The sequence below is a fragment of the Marmota flaviventris genome, chromosome 16, assembly GCF_047511675.1.
Source record: "Marmota flaviventris isolate mMarFla1 chromosome 16, mMarFla1.hap1, whole genome shotgun sequence".
Taxonomy (NCBI): domain Eukaryota; kingdom Metazoa; phylum Chordata; class Mammalia; order Rodentia; family Sciuridae; genus Marmota; species Marmota flaviventris.
The window spans coordinates 37,640,128-37,652,942 of record NC_092513.1 but is presented as its reverse complement, the minus strand read 5'-3'; the positions used below and the strand labels follow the sequence as shown (position 1 = coordinate 37,652,942).

The window sequence follows — 12,815 nt, the reverse complement described above, 5'->3', positions numbered from 1 at the left end:
CTAAATTCTAACTTTGCCCTAGAGGCACCCCATAATTTCACTCCAGCCTGCTAATCCAATCTCATCTCCACTGTACCCTGCACTTTGGCTCTTCTACATTGTGCACTAGCCCCTAAACATGCCTTGGATGAAATAATCTCTCCCCAGCACAGACATCAAATGTGCATAATCGTTTCATGGATGCCATGGATCTGCATGCTTACAGCATTCTATTAATATAGTGATAGTTCATTACAGAGCCACCACCTATAAGGCAAGAGGAAATATTTTATCTGAAATGTAATATCTTAACTGCAATGTTCTGCTGTGAGGCAGCTGTGTACCATGGATTAGAATGATTGATACTCATACAAATCAGTATAAGCACATTCCAGAAAGTACAAAGGATGATCTAGTAAAGTAAAAAAAAAAAACCCTTGTGTGTGTATATATATATATATATATATATATATATATATATACACACACACACACATATATATATTTTTAAAATCTCAGTCTTATGTATTTGTATTTTAATATATTTTATAATATTCAATATTGGTACAGTGGTATATACACATATTTTATAATATTGCAGGAATGTTCACTTCTTTAGCAGTAATTAAAATTCTTTTATTAAGAATTTAGAGATGAGTGACTTAAAGCAAGGACTGTGGATCCAATGGAAATGAACTGTTATCTCAAGTAGTATGATGTTCTTAGAAATTCATCTTAATTTAAGCCACAACTTTCACATCTAAAAGTGTTAATACCATAAGAGTATTCTAAAGATTAAAGGTAACATTTTATTTAAAGAGATTAGCCCAATAATTAAACTATAGTAAGAACTTGATGCATTAATATAATAGTAAGACATTAATATAATATTAATTGCATTACATTCGATATATGCAACTGCCTAAAAACAATGTATGCTCACTGAAGAGCTCTAGAAGAGAAAGTGATCACTTTTTTAGCCTTAAAGATGACCATTAGTCTACCCTGTTGCTAAGACTTCAAAATGGTCCATGAAAAACAGTATGTTGATCCAGCAACCTCATTACTAGATATATATCAAACAAATTTGAAAGTTGGGTCTTGAAGAGAGATTTGCACATTGTGTTCATAGCGGCACTATTCACAATAGCCAAGGAGTGAAAGCAACCCAAATGTCCATTAGCAGAAGAAGAGAGAGACAAAATGCAGCTTATTCCTGCAACGGAATATTAGTCAGCCTTTAAAAAGGAAGGAAATCCTGTTGCATTGCAAGATGGATGAATCTTAAGGATGTATGCTAAGTAAAATGAGTCACTTACAAATAGACAAAGATTGTATGAAGCTGAATGGTGATTTCCAGGGCAGGGAGGGAGAGGGAAAGGAAAACATATTTAATGGATATAGAGTTTTAATTTTGCAAGATGAAAAAATTCTGGAGAGATGAAAAAGTTCTGGAGATATGGAAAAAGTTCTGGATACCTATGTCACAAAAATGTTTATATATATATATATATAACAATTTTGAACTGCACAATTAAAACTGATTAAGATTATAAATTTTATGTTTCTTTTACCATAATTAAAAACAGATGGGTGGATGGATGTATGATCAAATAGAGAGACATAAATATAGATATAGAAATTTTAAAGATCTTATGTAGTGGTAAATGAAGTAGTTGTATGTGATAAATAAGAATATCCTGTTGTGTAGTATCGGAGCAATGTTTATTTATTCCCTTAATACTGGGCACCAACACTCATTATGTCATGTACTGAAGATTAAATTCTTTTCTTCAAAATAGTTTTGAGTAAATCCATTGAGCAACTGGCAATTGGTATGGTATGGCATGGCATGGTATGGTATGGTATGGTATGGTATGGTATGGCATGGTATGGTCAGGTCAGGTCAGATAAGAATTGCCTGGCTTTGAGAGCTATTAAGTTGGTAGAATAACAGTATTCCACCAAGCACAGATAAGGAGGGAGGAAGATGGAGAAACTGACCATGCCACATAGATTTTTGGCTTCTAAAAGTAAGCAAATTGTGTTGCCAACCACAGAGAAAGGAAATTTCAAAAGGTCTAGGATGGAGGTAGGGAGAGATTTTAAAAATCTATTAATATATTCTGTTTGAGGTACATTGGGATATCTTGGTGGAAATACCTAGTAGAAAATCCAAAATGTCAATCTGGACTTCACAGGATTCATATTAAGGCACCCAACCCCAGTCATGGCTGAAGCCATGGTCATAGGTACAGTTACCCAGGAGGAACACAGAGTGAGACAAAGAATTCAAATAATCATGGCCAAATTATTAAATTTGAAGGAAAAAGAATTCATCACTGGTTAAGTTGATCTTCAAGTATATAAGCAAAGGACAAATATTCTCAATTGCATATAAACCTCAAAGAAGAAAACACATGAACCTTTCTTTAAGAAAAACATGTTGATCAGAAATTAGAGCTGATCAAATTAAAGGAATAAAGAAAATCAGGTAGAAGAACAAGTGATAAACATTTAGGTGTGAGCAAAGAAAAATACAATGGCGAGAACCAAATTATATACTTTAACATAAACATAAAAATCTTAACAATATAATTTCAGTATAAACATAATAATTATAATAAAATGCAATGTGATATAAATCAGGAGCTAAGTAAAAAGGATTGGCGGAGGAAGTGAAAATATGCCTGTTCCTCATGTATCACTGGAGAAAGTTGACGATAATATATAAAACAGAAAAGCAGTTAAAAAATATAATTCAACATCAGTTTTTCTTACTCTCCTCTATTAAATTTTATTTTTTAATAATTTCTTTTTTGTTACATCCTGACAATATACTTTATTCCTCTTACTGAAATTAGCAAATGATTATCATTCCAATTTTGAGAAATGATTTCTGCTTGTCCATATGTAACTATCAATCATTATGTCTAATATCTTCTTGGTTTATATTTTTAGAAAGATAACTAGAATGATGTTCATAATTAGCTGAAGGTAGCTGTAGATGGATGGGAGATCTGGCATGACATTTTAACTCTTCTTTCCATTTCTTTTGGATATTTAAAATAATAAGGATATAATCACTTTTATAAAGTCAATCATTTGTATTCTCCATAAATGAAGTAGTGAGAATAAATATCTGAATAATAGATATGTACATACATACACATGTACCTTGCATTTTAACTCCATGTTGCCATGTGATTTTGAGTTCATAACATCTAATTATAATCACATCATGATGTCCTTATTTTTCCAATAATACTTAAAACAACTTCTGTTTTTTCAACATTTACTATGTGTCAGGTATATGCTATTCATGACACATTTTGTACTTATGGACATACATACATATGGACTTCCATATAGATATTAGTTCATATTTTATACATATTACATATTATTAAACCTTATGCAAAAATTGTTTAGGCAAGTATTATTAGTGATATTTTACCAAGATGAAACTCCATATTTACCTAAGAAACAATCCCTTGCTCACAGCTCCAATTCGTCAAAGCCAGGATTTAAATCTTGCTCTAAAATACAAACCCTGCCCATGAGGTCATGTTTCTTGCCATTTGTATTTTCATTAAGTTTGTTTTGATGTTTCTTTTCAGTATTAGAGGCTGAGCCCAGGGTCTCATGCATGGCTGGTAAGCAATCTACCACGGAGCTACATCCCCAGCCCAAGTTTATTTTATCTTGTTACCCAAAGATTCTGAAAATGAATGTAACTTAAAACATACTAGAGTCACTTTCAGCTTTTCTAGTTAGACAATAAGAAGTTTAATCGAATATAACAGGTATTAGGAAAAATTCTTTATGCTCTTCACATAAACAGTTTTTCAAATCTTGAACAATTTGCTGGGCTATCTGTATCTTTGCTTCCTCGTCTTTCTCCATTCCATGCAGTGAGTCTAGAGAGGAAAATCTTGAAGAGTAGAATCCCAGCCGCCCCAGGAAGATTACAGAAGCAAACAGATGCAGGCTGAATCCTGCCCCCCAACTCCATGGTTAATACTAAGACAAGGAAGAAGCAAGGGAAAAGTCAAGAATTGTTTTTTTAGGAAATAAGTATGGGTCAGCCTTCACATACTAATAGGGTCTAATTTCCTCCTTATATTCAGGGGAGTTAGTGTTAGAAATCTCTTGCTCCTTAATACTCATGCCAGATTGGCCTCTAGGAATGGAAAGTTGTCCCTGAGAGCGTATATAGGTACTGTGTGAGAAACTTGTCACAGAAATGAAGGAACTTAGATGATTTGTTCCTCCTAACAACCCCATAAGGAACCACTAAGTCAGGTGGTAAGCTACATTGTTGGCATTCATTCTTGGGATGTTTGATCCCCCAAACTTATGCTATAGTATTTCTCACAGGACTTGAAAGAAGAGAACAATGTGTTGGCTCTCAGCAGCAATGCCCACTATGGAAGATGATTAACAAAAACATGTTTTTATCTTCACTATTATGATTTTCCCTGTGTTATAGAAACAAAGTACCACAAGGGATTGATGGCACAGTTCTTCATGTCTGATTTCTGTAGCAAGCTCCACATCAAGGTCTAATATATGAAAAGTGAGCCTGTGGCATGAAGTTAGAAGAGGTGGAAATGTATAATTCCTCATCAAGGTACTCGGATGTACATTAAAGGATTCATAACACAAACCATAGTCAGAAAACTAACAAAAACAGTAACTGCTTATAAACCAACCAGTCCATGAATATTCATTCTAATCACTGTACAGTAATCAATTAGTAGTATGCACAGCAAGAACAATATGAACTCGGGGGCTACAGATTGCAGAACTGAATAAATCATCATTTTAAAATGACACAGCTAAAGATAATGCATATTCCTTTCTGGATGAAAATTAATTTTATGTTTCATTGTGAAGTAAATAAAAAAAATATATGAGAGGCAAAATTTAGATATTAGTGTCTATTGCTACAAATATAGGTCAAGAAAAATATTACTCCAGTTATTTGACTACACGGTTTCAATGTTTATTATTTTGTTAAGACAAATAAAAACATGAGCTTGCCATATTTCTTAATGTTTAATTCAAAACAAGGGGCTTATTCAAAGCACATGATAATGCATTAGTCATACTATTAACAGAAAGGATTAAGGTATTTTCTGGCTATTTTAAGTTCATCATTCATAAATCAAATGGTGTATCAAATGTTTTGGTAGTTTAGGTTGTAAATATGACCTTTCAACTAACTGTTGCCAGAAAAGCAAAACATCAATCAGAATCAAAAGTTTCTAAAAGCAAACTCAACTAGAACTATCAAGGAGTAAAATAGAGTAACCACAATTATGCTTATTTAAAATTATCTCTAAAAGTTTGTTATAATCAGTGTCAGACATTTGCTATATCTTTTTCAGAACTGTTTTAAGTTATTCATCAATTCATTCTTCTAAGTTTCTGACACTCTTAATGAATGTGTGTGTGTGTGTGTGTGTGTGTGTGTGTGTGTTTGTAATAGCGGTAGTATGGAAAGAAACAGATGGGATGCTCAACAAACTGCATCTGCCCACACAAGTGCAGGTCCCACTCCAGACCTAAAATGGCTGAGCTGCAGCATGGTGTTGCTTGGTGACCAAATGGTATCTCCTCAGCCACAGAGCAATCTAAACATCAGTGACAGATAGGTCCCTTCAGCTTCAGACACGGCCAGGACAAATATTAAAAGGCATATTTATCTTTTCCAGTAGTGGACAATTTTCAAATCAGTCGTCACTTGCTCAATTTTATCATCAGTTAAATTTAAGGTTTAGGGGCAGGAGTGTTTGCAAAGCTACAGCTGTTATTTTGGGAAAATAAGAAGTAGAACCAAGTCTCCTTAACTAGGAGACTGAAAGTCTTATTGCAATTCTATATGTCCATGTGGGGTGTCTACTCTGTTTTGTATAACCTCCCAGTTGCTATCTGTCTCCCTTTCTTTCATTAAACTAAAGTAGTTAATTATCCTGGGCCTGTCCTCTCCCCTTTCTCTTGCCTTTTTTGCAGTAGTAATAATGTCTAATTATCAGCAGCAATGCATTACCGCAACATCAGGAGCAAAACATCTCTCACTGACAGCAAGCCAGCTAGGAACCCTCGAACCTCAAGGAGCTTAGGATGATTCTTACTCAAAAATACCATTCAAGCACAACATTTCATTTCAAACAATACATGACTTTGAATTAAAAGAAAAAATATATTTTGTGTTGGTGATTGTACTCCTGCTATAATAAAGAAAAATCAACATGTTTTTAAGAGAGAAATAATTTGAGATGTGGGAACAGGATAAAAGGGATCATTTATTTATTTTTTAACTCATTGAAATGATGATTGGCTGTCTCTCAGAGAAGGTGGAGCCTGTTATTCTATGTCAGGAGCAGAAAATTTTCATAAAGAGCAATAGAAGAGTTCATGAATTAAAAAAAAAAAAAATCTCCTCGACATTTCCAAACAGGCTTGAATGAACATCAGAGCTCATAAATACTACATGGAAATCATTATCTAAGAATATCACCCGACAGATTATACTTTCTCTGTTAAATATATGGAATCTTTATTGGAAAGAGAAACACGTGTTCCTTTATTATTACCCTGGAGTTGTCATTCTATAGTAGACGTCTTAGCAATAATTTTTTTTACAACTCTGCATTAATTTTTGACTGACACATGGGTATTAGAGAATGGGAACGCTGGCTTGAATAACTGACATAGATGATTATATTAGTGCCTCTAAAACCATTATGGAATTTGTTATTTAGAATTTTTAATCAACATTTGAAAAGCACATATATGTTAACACATATAATGGATGTAGCCAAATCTATACAACTCATTTGACTGATGCATAAGTCAAGCTAACCAGACAGCTAAACAGTGAGACCCAAGTTTAACAAAAAGAATGAAAAACAAACTTCCCAGCTAGCAATGTTTCCTTAAAGCTGATATGATATTAAATAGTATTTTAAGTAAACACATCTTTAAAAATTATTTTATCCATTCATCTAGAATTCTAATTTACTTGGTCTAACAATAAATGATTTAGTAGATTTCTTAACGTTATTCCTAATATAAAAAAAAATTCACAGGCTTCTGGCTCATGCAGATGTAAATAAACCTCAGTACTAATTCATGCCAATCTAGTTGTCATCATTTAGTAAAGCAAAACAGTAATCTGACCATTGTCTTTAGCAGTGCCACACGTCAAATAAGACTATACCTGTAAATCTACCTCCCTGAAATATTATATTTTTTAAAACAACAACTTTTATATGTTTGTTTCACCTTTATTTTCATTTCCCATTTTTTGGCATAAATTCCAAAAGAAATACACATCCTCAAATCAACAATTCCTAATTAATCTCAGGCAACCACAAACTGTTTTCCAAACCTGAAAGGGTCCACCAAATAATGCTTTAAAAAGCTTTCCATGCACATTATTTCCAAGTTCATATACCTCCCTTAGAGATAGGGAAGCCTTCAAGACACCTCCTTTTTAGCATCCTCCAGGAATATTGCATGAGGAAACAGTTGCCAGTGAGGGGAGGGGGGAGCATAAGCTCAAGAAATCCCAAAGAGGCAAAAATACAAAGGGTGCCAGGTAGCTTCCCCCCCACCCTAACTCCAGGCGAGTACCCACCGTAGCATGAGGCAGAAAGGTCTTATGCATCTGATCTGCAGTCCTACTTGTAGCCCACAGTTCCCATCTTCTTGCAAAGGAGATCCACACTGCTGCCGCTCCCCAGCCCCATAGGCAGATCTGCGTGTGAAGCTGAGATGTACTGACTCTCACTGCCAGTACCTCACAGAGCCCCGGCTAGAGCTTTGTAGCCTTGAGACTAGAGCCACCCAAGAACGACGAATAAATACACCATTTGATCGCGCCCAAACCCATCTCTCTTTGTTATTCATCCTCTAGCTTCGGCTTTATTTGTGCAACGAGCAAGTGAAGAAGGGAACGGGGTGGGGGAGGAGGAATCTCTAGGACCTTATCTATAATCTAAACAGTCCTGGCCATGATCTCCGGCAGTCATCAAGGCGTTCGGACTGCCCCGGGACTCCCAGGCAGCGGTCTAACAATAAAACCTGATAGTGGTCCTGGGGAAAACCTCACGTCCACCGCTACCACCACATTCAGGCTTTGTGCCAATGAGGAGACACTGTAGTCTATCGATCAGAATCGTCTGTTATCAGAGCGTGATGCTGGGGTTCCAGCCTGGCCTCTAGGCGCGGTAGCGGCGGTGGGACAAGTGCCAGGCTCCTAGCAAAGGATGTGGGACAATGGCCCAGCCCGAGGACACAGGACGCCGCCCGACCCGGGGAAGGAAGCCAAGGCAGCGGGTCCTGGAGCCGGGAGGCGGGGAGGATGGACCGCTCTGGAGGTGCGCTGCCGCTTTAAAATAAAGGACCACAAAGACTTGTCGGTGGGGAAATCGCGCCTGGCTAATGCGAGTGGGGACGACTTGGGGAGGGGGTTGGGGAAGGTGGGGGCACACGAGCCAACAGTGGCTCACAGCTCCCCCTCTCTCCCCCCTCTCTCCTCCCTCCCCGCCGGGCTGCTTGGGCAGACAAATAACCGAGGAAGGCGAGTCACTCACCGTGGTCTTGACCGGCACGTAGAGCACTTGCTTGGCGCCGCCGCCTCCCCCGCGGACCTCATCCGGCTGGCCCAGCTGGAAGCCCTTCGATTTGACCCAGAATTTAAATTTGGCGTTGTCCGTGGAGCTCGACTCGGAGCCGTTGAGGAGCTGGACGATCCGCTCGTATTTTTTACGGGTCACCGTCTTGGTCTTCCCTGAGTCCCCGTAAGTCCTAAGGCACCAGTCCTGGAACTGGCGATACATGTCGCGCTCGCTCTCCATGTTCCCTGTGCCCGGCCGTCGGCCGGGTGCTCCCAGCGCACTTCGCACCTGTTCACCCCGGGCTCATGAAAAATGCAGCCCTGGCCACAATGCGGGGACGTGAGGTCCCGGCCGCCGCGGGAGCCTGCCTCGTGTGGGGTGGGGGAGGAACCGGGAGAGGGGAGGAGGGTCCGGTTGGGCACCAGCAATCAATGCCCCATGCTACCAAGTCTGGTTTATTCGTAATTGCAAGGGATGTCTCAGACACTCTTCTCGTCCTCTTAGTGATCGGTCTCTTTAATATTGTGTGACCAGGACCATCCCAACAGCATCTGGTCCAGAGAAGCTGGGTTTTGAATAATTAAAATCCCATTCCTTGGTTTATTAAAAATCCCAATATTGATTTGGGTTCGTCCCTCGACGCCTCGCCCCAGCGTTGCGTCCCGGGCAGGGCAGGTGGAGCGCAACACCGCCTACCCTCGCGCGCCCCAGAAGCTTCCCCAGTGGCTGGTCTGTGGTCCAGGAACCAGGGCTGCGCCTCTCCCGATAGCAGTCACCGGGCCGAGCCCGGGAGCCCCGAAGGGCACACGGGTCCCTGGGCTCTCCTTCCTCCTGGGTCCTGCTCTGATTCGGCCTCCTCTGCGACAGTCGTTAAGAGACTAGAAAGAGAGAAAGTTCTTACCTGTCATGTTTGTAAGCCTATCAAATCCTGTTTTATGGGTTTAAGAACCCCAAGGTATTTTAAAAAACAGTTTAAAATGTCATTTCTTTAGAAGCATTGGGCATAATTCCCAGCCCCACATGTAGGTTCCAGGAGTTAAGTCCCAGAAATTCATAGAAATTTGACCATAGTTCTATAGGATAGATGTAGTACCCCAAACAGACATCCGATCCAGAGAGAGGTGGGTAAAGGAAAGCAGGCCGCTGGCGGCAGGTCTCCTGGATAATGATGGGGCCCCCAGACAGGACTCCTCTGGTTTCTGCTGAAGTGGGTACAAGACATAGAAGTAAGTTTATGGTACAGATGCTTGAAACCCTTTGGATGGAATTAAAATACAGAGAGAAATCATTTTTCCCTTGCTTGGTCACAGTTTGCAATTCACACAGGAGGTTTCGGTTGTCTATTTTCCCCCTGCCACGTCATGGACACCCCCTCCACTGCTCAGAGTAGCCAAATTTGAGTTCCTCTGGACGATTTTCCCAAGCAAATGAAGTCAGCGGTTTCTCCATTCAGGATTTCCATCCGTTTGTTACAGTGCTGGAAATAGGGGAGTTCCCATCCTCCTCGCGCAGTGGCTGCGGCCGCTCCTCTTTATTCCACTCTCTGTTGAGGCCCGCGCCTGTCCCAGGGAGCGGCTCTGCCAGGAAGGCGGCCCGACCAGTGCCCGGCGCCTGGTCGGCGTCGGAGCCCACGCTCGCTACTCGTCGTCCTCTCCTAGACGAAAACCCAGAATGGGAACGCAGAGTGTTTGTGCCCACCGCGCTGCAGCTGGTCCCAGCACTTGCAAAATGGTCAGTGGCTCCTGCTCGGCCAGGCTGAGTGTGTGCGTGTGTGTGAGCAAGGGAGCGAGGGTGTGCGGTGTGTGGGGGGTGCGCTGTGTGTGTGCGCGTCTCCGGGAAGGTCTCGCGCAGCGGCTGGAGCAGGGACTGACAGACCGGGCGGAGCGCAAGCAGCTCCACACACTAAACCTCTCGCCTCTCCCCTCACCCCCACCCCTCCCACTCCCCTCTCCTCCCACCCCCACCCCCCGGCCCCTTCCAAGCTCTCTGATTGGCCAATGGGACAAAAGTTTCTGTGGAGACGGCTGGGCGCTGACGTCACGGGCAGAATTGTCCCATTTAGGGATCCCGGGGGCAGTGCGCATGCTGCAGGCTGCAGGTTAGAGGCGGGAGGAGGTAGCAGCGGGCAGGGCGGCAGCCAGGTGGCGGAAAGGAGCAGGCAGCATCCAGGTGGGGGGACGACTCCAGCAGGGTTTCCATGGAGATTTCCTCTGGGTCTAGCCTAAAAACAGCAGATCAGCTGACACCATTAGCTCAGGACCTAATTACTGCTTATTGGAGCAACAAATGAGGGAGAGGGCCAGCTGCAAAGGAAGAGTTTTTATCCCCCCTCCATCTCCTCTTTTCTCCCCCTCTCTCCATCGCTCTTGAGTCCCGGGTGAATTCTCATTAACTTGCAAGATTCCTGCAACAACAGCTCCCCTTCTCCTGAGGCCACCCTGACTGCTTTTATTCTTTTTATTTCCTTCTTTTGTATAAAAAAGAAATGCTAAATTAAATCAGTTGTTCTGAGTCCTTGTATTTTTGCCCAATAAAAATTAGACCGGTAGAACTCAGAAGCCACTGTCCAATAGAAGTCACAAGTGAATCTAATACGTGTGTATGGTGTGGGGGGGTCACTTTCAATTTATTGAATTGAGTATTTATCTTTGGGTCTTTCACGTTTTTAAAGAAAAAAAAATCTCAGTATCTTAAATACATAAATAGTTGAAAGAAACAACTGGAGGGAAGTTTTTTTTTTGAATCACCCTTTTTAAGTGTAGTATATTTCACAAGAACAACTCTGGAAAAGTTTCCCTTGAGGCATAAGAGATAAGAGATGATTAAAGTTAGGAAATCAAAGTTTTATTGTATATTGGTAAGATGTTTCCTAGAAGTTTCTGGAAGGATGGTTGGTACTGGGGTAGCAGTTCATTCAAGAATAAGCTAATTCTATGAAGTTTACTTTGTTATGGATATAATTTAATTTACAATTACAGATTTCTTTTTATAGCTCTTTATTCTGAAAAGCCTCATACAAGACCTTCCAGCCCCAAAGAAGCCTGACTTCTTTGACCATTCATAATAAAATAATTGGTTTCTCCTCTGGGTAGTGTCTTTCAAACATTATTTAAACCCTGTTTCATATTAAGCATACACTTTACCTTGGATACATACATCTGTCCTCTATACATTTTATAAAAAAATTCATTTTCTTACTCACAATGCACATATTTCTATTAACATATTTGTCATTTTTTTTCTTTCTTATTATGTTATTTGGAAAAGTATGGTTCCTAACCAGATTTCTTTTATGACCTAGGAGAGGGTGATTGCCAATCTATAATTTGAAAAACATTGTTTTGGATCTGAAGAACTCTACTGTTCCTTGTGTTCTTATTTTCAAGCATATTTCATTGTTCAAATAAAATATTTTTATTTTAAGACCTTTTAAGTTTACATTTTCTTGGTTGGCATGTTAACTTTGGCATGACGAACAATGTACAGAGTAAGTGCTTAATTAGTAAATATTCAATTGGTAAGTTAAGGAAGGAGAGAGAGAAGCAGGCAGATGAAATCCTGATCCATCTCTGCTGACCTTTCCTGGGTGGTGGTTGGATGAAGTTGGTTCTCACTTAAGGAAATGCTGGGGATTTACCACATACAGGTGTACTTTATATTTATAACTACACCTGACACCTTACTGTCTGAAAATTAGAACATGCTCACATAAAGAACTAGTGAAATGCAAACAAATATGTCATCAAACCTCACTTGTATTAACTTGATCTGATACAGAAGAAAAATATGAAAATTCAAATAAATTATACAAAAATGCATGCTTTGGTGAAGGAAGAGGTAAATGATTAACTGTTGAAAGAATGTTCAAATTGGAGCAAAGGAATAGAGAATAGGATTTCAAAGGCCAGCCTTCTCGAAGTCTGAAGATTTTCTTGCCACCAGTGGACCAGAAGTATGATCCGCTCTACGTTTAACTCATTATTAATTGTGCTGATCCAGTCAACACCTTTTACCCTATCTTGCTCACTTCACAGCATGAACAACTCACAAAATCGAAAATCTGCTTCAGCAATCACTCTGGACTCATTTCCCTCCTTTTAACTTCTCTAGAGTTAGGTCTTCCCAGCTCCACCTCTAGGGTCATACTGAGCCACTTTTTCAGCTATGATTCATTTGAACAGGCTGCCTGGAATGCAACTTGGCATT

The 12,815-nt window shown here is 39.9% G+C and overlaps 1 protein-coding gene across 5 annotated transcripts in view; it reads right to left on the bottom strand.

Moving 5' to 3' along the window:
- The window catches only part of Nol4 (nucleolar protein 4), a 306,404-nt gene extending 297,555 nt beyond the window's left edge, over nucleotides 1-8,849 (bottom strand). For all 5 annotated transcript variants that reach the window (XM_071602644.1, XM_071602645.1, XM_027935708.2 and 2 more), the window contains exon 1: nucleotides 8,586-8,849. In XM_071602644.1, coding sequence (XP_071458745.1) covers nucleotides 8,586-8,849 — 264 coding nt within the window. The remainder of the gene's footprint in view (nucleotides 1-8,585) is intronic.
- Nucleotides 8,850-12,815: the final 3,966 nt, after the last annotated feature.